This window comes from Anolis carolinensis, chromosome 6 (assembly GCF_035594765.1).
Source record: "Anolis carolinensis isolate JA03-04 chromosome 6, rAnoCar3.1.pri, whole genome shotgun sequence".
Lineage (NCBI taxonomy): Eukaryota > Metazoa > Chordata > Lepidosauria > Squamata > Dactyloidae > Anolis > Anolis carolinensis.
Genome location: NC_085846.1, coordinates 14,149,148 through 14,160,488, shown reverse-complemented (window position 1 = coordinate 14,160,488; position 11,341 = coordinate 14,149,148). Strand labels below are relative to the sequence as shown.

The window sequence follows — 11,341 nt, the reverse complement described above, 5'->3', positions numbered from 1 at the left end:
CGCCATCCTCTCCCCTCCTTTCTCTCTTGCTGTCTTAATTGAGTGCAAACTTTTGTATTTTGAACCCAGTTCACAGCAATTGAAGTAAGCAGAAAACAAAAAGGAATGTGGGAGGAGCAGAGAAGAACTGGGACTAATTATCTGAAAAATAGCAAAGGGTTAAATTGATTTCTCCCTGACAGATCAGAACACTTGGAAAACTGCAAGGACTTTGGGTTGCTGTGAGTTTCCCGGGCTGTATGGCTATTTTCCAGAAGCATTCTCTCCTGCCGTTTTGCCTACATCTATGACAGGCATCCTCAGAGGTTGTGAGGTCTGTTGGAAACTAGATAAGTGAGGCTTTATAATTTCTGTTGAAATTTTCCACATACTTGTGGATTTCAATGGCTTCTCTGTGTAGTCTGACATGGTGGTTGTTAGAGTGGTCCAACATTTCTGTGTTCTCAAATAATATGCTGTGTCCAGGTTGGTTCAGCAAGTGCTCTGCTATGGCTGACTTCCCTGGTTGAGTTAGTTTGCTGTGCCTTTCATGTTCCTTGATTCATGTTTGGGCAATGCTTTTGGTGGTCCCTATGAGGATGCCTGTCATATATGTGGGCAAAACATCAGGAGAGAATGCTTCTGGAACATTGCCATACAGCCTGGAAAACTCACAGCAACCCAGGCCATGAAAGCCTTTGACAACACATTGCAAGAACTTTGCACAATATATTGAATGCCAATTCATTGCCTTGATTATTGATATGATAATAGGGGAAGAAGAAGTACTGTAGCTCAGTAGTAGAGGTCATGATTTGATTGCAGAATTTCCTTGAGTTCATCTACACCAGTGGTGGCAAACCTGTGGCCCTCCGGGTGTTTTCGACTTTGGCTCCCAGAATTCCTGGCTCTTGGACAAGCTGGCTAGGACTTCTGGGAGTTGGGGTCTGAAACATCTGGAGGGACACAAGGGTGACACTTCCTACAAAAAGCTTTCCTTGAAGGAGAAAGACAGTCATTTATGCACCAGAATAAAATTAAAAATCCAGATGTATATCAAGAAGTGGGTGGCTCAATAGTCCAAACATGCAAATTGGAAGTTTATTTGTATCGTATTAATTTTGCATCAGCTTTATCAGACACCTGCCCTTTCCTGAATGTAACATACTGAGATATATATATCAGTTTGTTACATTCGGGAAAGGGCAGGTGTCAGATAAAGCTAATGCAAAATTAATACAATACAAATAAACTGCCAATTTGCATGCTAATTATTATTACATTATAATAAAATAAATAAAATTACAGATATATATACCTGTAATTTTATTTATTTTATTATAATGTAACGTATGACAACTAGAGCATTTCGGAAGGTCATACAGACCATAGATTTGAACATGGACGTTCTTTTTGCCAATCTGTTTATACATTTGCAAACCACTTCCTTCAGCATAGAGGTCTTGAAACATTTTGGGATTGGGATGAAGGCTGACATTGTTGCAAATGCTAAACTCTGTATTGTGAAAAAAACAAAACAAACAAACTGTGGGCTGCATGGTGCAAGATAAACAGATGTTGTAAAATAAACAACCAGATGGATGTATCTAGTCAAAGTATACCATAATTCCTATCCCATAGAAACAATTACAGATGTGATTCAAGGATTAGTAACCTGTTGCCTCTCAAATCCTTTGAGCTATAACTCTGAAAATGACAGTATAGTGCAGGCATAGGCATAGTTGGGCCCTCCAGATGTTTTGGACTTCAACTCTCACAATTCCTAACATCCTCAGGCCCCTTCCTTAAGCTTAAGTGGCTGAGGGGGGAAAGAAAAGGGCCTGAAGTTGTTAGGAATTATGGGAGTTGAAGTCCAAAACACCTGGAGGGCCCAAATTTGCCCATGCCTTGTATAGTGGTTAGTACTCTGTGTTGCGCCCACAGCAACCTCAATTTGTGTGCAAATCACAGTGTCCTTGAAATTGTATTTTAATCCTTAAACTCCATTACACAAAGATTGAATTGGTTTTTTTTTTTAATTTTTATATTGGTATTTGTATGCTTTGTTTTCCATTCATATTGTATTGTGTCATGTTCATGATTAGGCTGCCTTGAGTCCCTGTGTCTTGAAAAAGGCAGGATAAAAATAAAGTACATAAAATAAAAATATAGTACATAATCAATTAAGTAAATAAATAAGCAGCATAAAATAAATTTAACAAAACAACACAAATAATGTAACCATTATTCTTTTGTAATCATTGTTATTACTATTCTTTTGGAATAATGGAACAGTACATTATTATTTTGTATTCGTTTTATTATTTTATTATTTTAATGTGTTGACAAAATTCACAATCATGTGGACAATTTCAACAGAAAGGAGGAAACCATGAAAATGAACAAAGTCTGGCTACCAGTATTAAAAAAACCTCTAAAATTAAGACAGTAAATAAAGAACAACACTCTGAAAACAGGAGTTCCAGACAAGAAACAATCGGGGCCAGCTAACACCTCCCAACAAAGGATTCCCACAGGCAGGAAGCAGCTAGACTTTGAAGCTGGATGACCATTCAATGCTAATCAAGGTGGTCAACTGCACCATTCACAATTGCCTCAAACAGACAAGAGTTCTTTCTCCAACTCAGGACATCATTTCACAGATACGTAAACCCCACTTGCCTAGTTTCCAACAGACCTCCAAACCTCTGAGGATGCCTGCCATAGATGTGGGCGAAACATCAGGAGAGAATGCTTCTGAAATATGGCCATACAGCCCGGAAAACTCACGGCAAACCTGTTATTATATTATATAAATATTGTTTTGTTATTACTGTATTTTATACTATTATATACATATTATTTTGTATTGTTTATTAGTTATTTATTTTTTAATAAATATATATATATACAGTAGAGTCTCACTCATCCAAGCTAAATGGGCCGGCAGAAGCTTGGATAAGCGAATATCTTGGATAACAAGGAGGGATTAAGGAAAAGCCTATTAAACATCAAATTAGGTTATGATTTTACAAATTAAGCACCAAAACTTCATGTTATACAACAAATTTGACAGAAAAGGTAGTTCAATATTCAGTAATGTTAGGTTGTAATTACTGTATTTACAAATTTAGCACCAAAATATCACGATATATTGAAAACATTGACTGTAAAAATGGCTTGGATTATCCAGAGGCTTGGATAAGTGAGACTCTACTGTATATTATTTATTTATTATTTAATAAAATAATAATAATAATAATAATTATTAGACTTTCCCAACTTTACATACCAGTCTGCCCCTTTATTTAGTGGTGGAAGGAGGAGCAATCTCAAGATGCCTTTTTGACGGCAGGCAAAAAAGAGAGGCGACAAACCGGTCTGTTCCCCTTTAATTTCCTTTTGGGTTGCATTTAAAGGGGAGGCGCCTGTTAGGGAAGAGAATGGACACCAGCAGGAGGAGAAGCAGCAGCAGCAGCAGGAGGAAGGGAGTTTGCCCCAACTGCTTCTTTCCCTTTTGAAAGAAATCCTGAAAGTTGGAAGGGGAATCTTGGAAGGAGGAATCTTGCAGATCGACTGGAGGGAGCAGATCCAGGTGAGGATCGGTGCTGGAAGGGGAAGGGATCAGCCTTGGGTGCAATGCGATGAAGCAAGGCAACAAAGAGACCCAAGTGAAGCAGGAGCGGCGGGCCGGGCTTGCAGAAGGGATCTCAGGGAAGCCAATCATCGAGCCCTCTTTGCTCCCTGACCCCGCACCCCCTTTGTCTCTCTGCTTTGCTGCGAGGCTTTGGGCTATTGTTCTCTCTTGGCTAGCGGTGCATCTTCACTGTGGAAGGAATGCAGTTTGATCCCACTTTTAACTGCTCAAAGCTGTGGAATCCTGGGAGTTGTCGTTTGCTGAGGCACCAGCACTCTTTGCAAAGAAGGCTAAAGACCTTGTAAAGATACAACTCCTATGATTTCATAGCATTGAACCATGGCAGTTAAAGTGGCGTTAAACTGAATTAGTTCTACAGTGTAGATGCACCTTAGGCCCTCCCCCCCCCCTTTGCAAGGCAGGACTATATAAGGAAGGCAAGCAGGTCTTTGTTTATAGATGAAAAGCTTTTAAAAATAAAAATGTCTTTGCTAGCAAGCGAAAGGAAAGCAGGAAGAGACTACCCTGTTTCCCCAAAAATAAGACATCCTCTGAAAATAAGACCTAGTAGAGGTTTTGCTGAAATGCTAAATATAAGGCCTCCCCTGAAAGTAAGACCTAGCAAAGTTTTTATTTGGAAGCATGCCCGCTGAACAGAACACCAGAGCATGCAGGTTCAGTGATTGTTGTACATGGAAATAATGGTAGTAACAAGAAATTCTTGATAGAGTTCACAGATTGTCTGGTTATGCTGGTTTGTGATGACAACTATTGTACAGTATATAATAAATGCTCATTTTTTTTGTTCAACAATAAATATGAATTCTTCTTCATGGAAAAATAAGACATCCCCTGAAAACAGGACCTAGCACATCTTTGGGAGCAAAAATTAATATAAGACACTGTCTTATTTTCGGGGAAATACGGTAGCTTTGCCTCTCTTGAAAAAGGTGTTCTCGATGGTGGCAACCTAACACAGAATTCCCCAAGTCAGAAAAGATATAGCCAAATACTGTTGGAAACTTTGAAGCTGCAAGGCCCTTAAATGCTAATCAAGCTGGCCAATTGCAACATTCACACATGCTTCAAACAGACAAGAGTTTTTTCTCCCACCCTGGACCTTCCACAGATAGATGAACCCCACTTGCCTAGTTTCCAACAGACCTCACGACCTCTGAGGATGCCTGCCATAGATGCAGGAGAAATGCCAGGAAAGAATGTTTCTGAAACATGGCCAGACAGCCTGGAAAACTCACAGCAATCTTCTGCTAGGAACTAAAGTCCAAAACACCTGGAGGGCCGAAGTTTGCCCAGGCCTGTTGTAGAATAAATGCACTTTGGCACTATGTTAAACTGCTATTGAATCCAATTCATGAGACACCAGCCCTCTTTAGCAGAGAAGTCTAAATACCTGGTCAAAGTACAACTTCCATGATTCCATAACATACCATTGAGCCATATGAGTTAAAAATTGTGTCAAAGTACATTAATTCTACAGTGTGGGTGCCTCGTGCTGTTTTCTGGCAGCCCTTCTGTCCATTTAATACAGGGATTTAGGTTCTGAATCTCTGACCCAGTGATCCCCAAACTAGTCTTCCAGGTGTTTTGTATTTCAAGTTCTAATAGCCTCAGCTTCCTTGGCCCATAATCAGGTATTCTGGGAGGTGAAGTCTTGGGCCCCTTCTACACTGCCGTATAAAATCCAGATTATCTGCATTGAACTGGGTTATATGGCAGTTTAGAGTGATGTATTCTAGTTCAAAACAGATAATGTGGATTATCTGCTTTGATAATTTGGATTATATAGTAGTGCCGAAGGGCCTAAGACATCTGGAAGACCAGAGTTTGGAAAACTCACAGCAACCCAATGCATTCAGTGTTTGAATTGCCATTTTAACTTTTTTCAATACTGGAATCTACAGTTGATTTTAGGTATGTTTTTCAAATCATTTTTTATCTTTGGTTTGTTCTAATTTTTTGGGGGGGGGGTTCATCTCCTGGTGAATCCTTGCAGGCTGGGAGGTGATACAGAAATGCCTTAAATCAGTTAACCTTAGAGGCACATCAGTTTTAACAGTAATTTGCCTGGTTGATTTCAACTGCTTTTTTGAAGCCAGCAGTTTGTTCTTGTTACTGACCATTGCAATTTGGCTGAAATCATTTTGTCATCATGTTTTACCATTAGTCACCTTGGCTGGTTTTGGATGGAAAGGCACTGGATTAATAAATATAAATGCTTTAAGAACATTATGGGTGTTTGAATTAGGGAAGACGAATGAGCTGAAGTTCACACGTTGAACTAATTTTATCAGTATTCAGGGGTTCCCCTTTCCCTGACACTCTTAAAACTAGTAAGTAGGAGAAATCTGTACCTTTTCAGCTGTGCTCTGTAAATTGAGCCCTGGCCTACTGTGCTGTGCTCCATTAAACCCACCTTCTATCTCTCTTGACATAGGGAGGTTGGTAATAAATTTATTATTGCTGTTGTTACTATATTGACTTTTCTTTTGTTTTCTCCAGGGGCAAATATTGTGATTTGTAGCCCTGCTTCAGGGCCTCCTGATGGAGATAGAGCTGGTGACGGTGAAAGAAGAGACAGGGCCAGAAATCCCCTCCATCTGCCCATTTTGCCAAGAGGACTTGCCAACCCTTGCTGGGCCCACAGGACACGTTCCACAATGCCCAGGATGCAAAAGCTTTGTTTTAGAGCCACAGAATTGGTTGCCGGACAATCCAGAGGCCATGGGCCACCCTACGGAGAGGCCCTACACCTGCTCCTTCTGCTCCAAGCGGTTCAAGAGGGCTTCTGACCGGCGCGACCACGAACGGGTTCACACCGGTGAAAGGCCCTACGGCTGTGGTGTCTGTGGCAAGCGTTTCACCCAGAGCTCCGTGCTTTCTGGCCATATGCGCATCCATACTGGCGAGCGGCCCTTTCACTGTGGCGTCTGCTTTAAGTCTTTCAACAACGGCTCTAATTTCCGGAAGCATCAACGCATCCACAGCCAACTGTTTGGCCACTGTAACACAAGGGATGATGAGAAAGACTGTGATCTCTTTCTTGGGAAGAAACAGAGCCAGTTCACAGAAGGACAAAATGGCTATCAGGTCACCCAAGAATTAAATAATGGTGAGAACAGGAGGAACCAAGACCCTAAGGAATGGCAAGGCATTAGTTCCAATAACAGGATACCTCAAAATGGCAGCTTAAGGCAACCTAGTGACAATATGGCCTATTTCAAAGGAAGAGGACTAAGACAAGACAGTAGCCATCAAACAAGGCAGAGTAGCCATGGATGTATTGGTGTTAAGATGGAAGATAGCAAATACGATTATGGTTGCTTGGGAGACAGTGGTGAATGTAGCCAAGGCTCAGAAGTGACTGAAAATGGCCACAGCTTCCAGCCACTGAGGAATGTGAGTGGTGAAAATGACACTAAAGCCCTGAGGCCAAATAAAGCTGGTGGAAGTCACACTCGGGAAGAACACAAGCAACTTGAGGAGAACAGTAATAAGTTACAGCTAGATGGCAGCAGTTTTGGGAAAGGCCTTTTGCAAGCTGATGGCGACAGGAAGGGTATTCATAAACAGGGTCAAGAGAGCAGAGTCAGGAGCTATTTATTAAGGAGGCCAAATGGAGACTACCTTAAAGGGCTGAAGCACAGGAGTGGAGATGGTACTGGCCCAAACATGAGGCAAAATGGTACAAGCCATCTCAGTGGACTGAATCCAAATATGGATGTTAGTATCTTGGAGCCGAGGCAAAACGGCAGTAATGCAGATGTCGCTGATGACCTAAGACACCAAAACCCTGGACAGTTTGAAGAGGTAACCCAGGATGGGGGCACCAACAAGGAGAAATGGATGAACGTCCAAGTAGACACTCCCAAAAATATTAATGTTGTTGCACCCAAAGTGTCTTCCTGGACACGTGCCAATGAGAGTAATGTTTTGACCTGGGAAGAGCCAAATATTAGGATAATGAAAGAAAAGGATGAATTTGAGGATTGTTCTACCATAGGCATATCTAACAATGCATCTCCCTGGCAGCGAGAAAGTCCTGAACCATGGTCCTTGCCTTGTGACATCTCTGCGTCCTCCCATAGCCATTCACAACACCAATTTAGAAGCGTTTCCCATCACTGGGAAGAAGATGGGAGTTCACCACTTAGTTTTCCTTTTCAAGAACCTGAAACCTATAGACAGCACTCTTTGCCAGATTTAGATTCCAAACCCTTCCTGTGCTTTGCATGCCCCAAGCAGTTTCGTCGGGCCACAGATCTGAAGGAGCATCTGCGGGTTCACACGGGCGAACGGCCCTTTGGTTGCAACGTCTGCGGCAAGCGATTCACTCAAAGCTCAGCCCTGGTTACTCACCGGAGGCTACACACTGGAGAGAAACCCTTTGAGTGTGCTGTCTGCTACAGGCGTTTTAATAATTCTTCCAATTTTGCCAAGCATCGCCGGCTTCATGGGCAGGAGGGGACAAGACATGGGGGTAAAGTCATAGTGAAAGACCTATGGAGTGTCAAGCCACACTGATACCGTTTTAAGGAACAAACCTGTCATTGGGAAATGGAAGTGTAGCTATAGATAGAACTGTGGGTACTACTTTTGTTGTTGATGGGTGCTGAGTTCAGTATCCTGACAATCTTTTACCTTTATAGAATACAGAAAGTTCTTAACTCCTATGGTGTGGTTTTAATGTCATGAAAAACTATGGTTTGGCATTTCATGCGCAAACCATAGGCTTATGTGCTCCTTCTTTCTTCCTGTAATGCTAGTTGTGACGGTTACTATACAGCAGACTCCTGTGCTAATAAGGCTCAAGGACAACAAATATCAACAAGAGCATAGTGAATGAGGTGTGACAAATCCAGGAACCTATTAAACACTTAAAAAACTGGCTTTAACGAGATGTTACAATACAGTACCTTTGTACTTCTTGGTAAATAGATTATTTGAAAACCATTGCTAGAGCAGCAATCAAACCATTATTTGTAATTAAATTGGTGAGTAAGCAATGATTGGTGCAAATCTTGCTTTGCCAAGAATCAGGAAATGTTGAGAGAAGGGTGCATGTAAATCTTAGCCAGTTGTGTAATACTAAATCATGGTTTGGCATTCTGTTCAGGACTTAATCTTTGGGAGCTAGAATGTCACTTTAGAATATATGTTAGATCTAGATGGAGCAGTGATTCTCAACCTGGGGTCCCCAGATGTTTTTGGCCTTCAACTCCCAGAAACCCTAACAGCTGGTAAACTGGTTGGGGTTTCTGGGAGTTGTAGGTCTAAAACATCTGGGGACCCCAGGTTGAGAACCACTGAGATAGAGGGAGTGGAGCAGACTTTCTAGTAGTCAGTGCCTTGTATGGACATGTGTCCCTTCCCATCACAAATAGACGAAAATATATCATGGGAAATTTGCTTAATGTATGAAATTCAACACCATTGCTGGAAATTAGATGGTTTGTATTCACTTAACCTGAGTGTAAGCCCTGTTGAATTTTGGTTGAACATGTAAACCATTGTGCTATCGATACAAACCTTTTCCTACAGTGTATTGGCAGTATATTCACTCTTTTTTTAAAAAATGGATGATCTGATTTGTAGCAACCAATACACACAGGGTTTTAAATATGTGCCTACACTCAGGAGCACATATCTGATTTTATAAAAAGGAATTTGGTGAAAGATTTGAATAAAGCAATGTTACATTAGCATTGGAGCAAGTTAAGGGGAAAGGGCTATAGAAAAGGTGTTTCAGAAATCCTTGTAAATACTTGCAGCAAATATCCAAAGCTAGAAATAAAATCTTTTCAAAATTCACTGTTTAGAAGTAAATCATGATTCTTGACATTGTGCTTTGGAAATCCAAAGTATTTTTTTAAACCTTCATGCCAAATATTAGTAAATGTTTATATAGTTCTGAAGAAAGTTAGGAAGAAAGAGCATAGCATGGGCCAACTAAGGCATTTCTCGAAGCTCCTTCCTATTATACTATGCATTTTTTTTAGAAAAGGTGTACACATCCCCATTTCTGTTGTTTTCATTGTACATCTTGCAGTGCAAACCCTTAAAGATCTTTATTGTCTCTTCTAAGAGTGGCCCTTTTAAGGACTTTTCTTATATGCAAAAGAAATTGAAATTGTTGGCTGAGCTTGGTGCATTTCATGAAACTCATTATCTCCAACGTAATCAAAGTTTTATTCCGAATTTGTGGTTTCCAGAGTACCGTATTTTTTGTACTTATGGTCTATAAAGGAAAGTCACCTCCTACACGTTTAAATTGAGGAGTTCCTGGTGGGTGGGTTAAACTGCCGAGCTGCTGACCTTGCTATTTTAAAGGTCTGCAGTTCGAATTCAGGGAGTGGGGTGAGCTCCTGCTGTTAGCCCCAGCTTCTGCCAATCTAGCAGTTTGAGAACATGCAAATATGAGATCGATAGGTACCGTTTTTTGGTGGGAAGGCAATGGCACTTCATGCAGTCATGCCGGTCACATGACCTTGGAGACGCCTATGGACAATGCTGGCTCTTCAGTTTAGAAATGGAGATGAGCACCAACCCCCAGAGTCGGATACGACTAGACTTAATGTCAGGGGAAATCCCTTACCTTTACCTTACATTTTAAAAGGCAATTTTGACCATTTTTGTTGTAAGGGCTAAAATGTCTAAGAAGTATAAAGGGACTCTTACTGGTATCATGTAAATGTTCTAGGTATTAATCATATTCTCACATAGGAGACCTGAGCAAGTTAAGAAAGAGCAAATACAATAATTCTACATGATGTAGTCTTGTTTTCAACTGCTAAGAAAGAGCCAAAATGAAGACAAAAACATGGCTTAATTACAGGATATATGCTTTGTAGAAAGTCCCTACATCTACCCCAGGCATCTCAGGTTAAAAGGACGTTAAAGAAGTGCTGCCAGCCTGGTAGGTAATATCCAACTAGGAAAAAAAAATACTGGCATATGGCAAATCCCTGTTCATGGAGGAAGAGCGAGATTTATCAAGCAAATATGCCTAACTTGAATTTGTATTTTTACACCCCAATTTAAATTCACCAAATTTATGGATGCTATTGGATTGTGTATATATGTACCCCCCCACAAGAGATAAAAAACAAAATATTCTTTGGAAAGATTACTTTTAACGATTTGCTTAAAATATCAACATTTAGATTTGTGTACTCACAATTCTGAAACCTCAAGCTTCTGTTGGCTATGCAAGAATTTTCCTTTTCTCTTATTTTTATGAAAATTATGCTAACAATGCATGTCTCCTTCAGCTTGTCCACTTCTTCATACCTACCAGATCAGAGGGTTATGTCCAACCAGGCCCATCAATCTCAAGTTGGACAGTGAATTGTTCAAAGGTTCAAAACACTTAAGTTTTCTACACAGCTATCCACACCCTTGTTCTGGCTGGATAAAGGGGGGGGGGGGGATAGGACTTTGGAGGAATAAATACCCTCTTCTCACCAGATAATTTTAATACTAGATTCGCAGTGATCATCTTCAATACCTAGAGTACATCTACACTATATAATTATTGTAGTTTGACAACTCATGGGAGTTGTAGTTTTAAAGTCTTCAGTCTTCTCTGCCAGTTCTGGTACCTCACTAAACTACAAGTTCCAGGATTTCACAGCATTGAGCAATGGTATTTGAATAAGCATTAAGCAGCTTTAACTCCATACACCTTTTGTGTAGAAGCCTTTTTTT

At 40.6% G+C, this 11,341-nt stretch overlaps 1 protein-coding gene across 2 annotated transcripts; it reads left to right on the top strand.

The window, feature by feature from the left end:
- The first annotated feature begins 3,385 nt into the window (after positions 1 to 3,385).
- znf784 (zinc finger protein 784) lies at positions 3,386 to 9,445 on the top strand. Of its 2 annotated transcripts, none has more exons than XM_008117164.3 (2): positions 3,386 to 3,574; positions 6,137 to 9,445. In XM_008117164.3, exon 2 carries the CDS (start codon positions 6,179 to 6,181, stop codon positions 8,156 to 8,158), a length of 1,980 nt encoding a protein of 659 aa, XP_008115371.1. In that variant the 5' UTR covers positions 3,386 to 3,574; positions 6,137 to 6,178; the 3' UTR covers positions 8,159 to 9,445. The 2 variants fall into 2 exon arrangements, with proteins under 2 accessions (XP_008115371.1, XP_008115372.1); XM_008117165.3 differs by lacking the exon at positions 3,386 to 3,574 and adding an exon at positions 5,325 to 5,548.
- Positions 9,446 to 11,341: the final 1,896 nt, after the last annotated feature.

Bases quoted from the DNA above. Each gene is read 5' to 3' on its own strand.
- znf784 (XM_008117164.3), top strand. From the start codon at position 6,179: ATGGAGATAGAGCTGGTGACGGTGAAAGAAGAGACAGGGCCAGAAATC.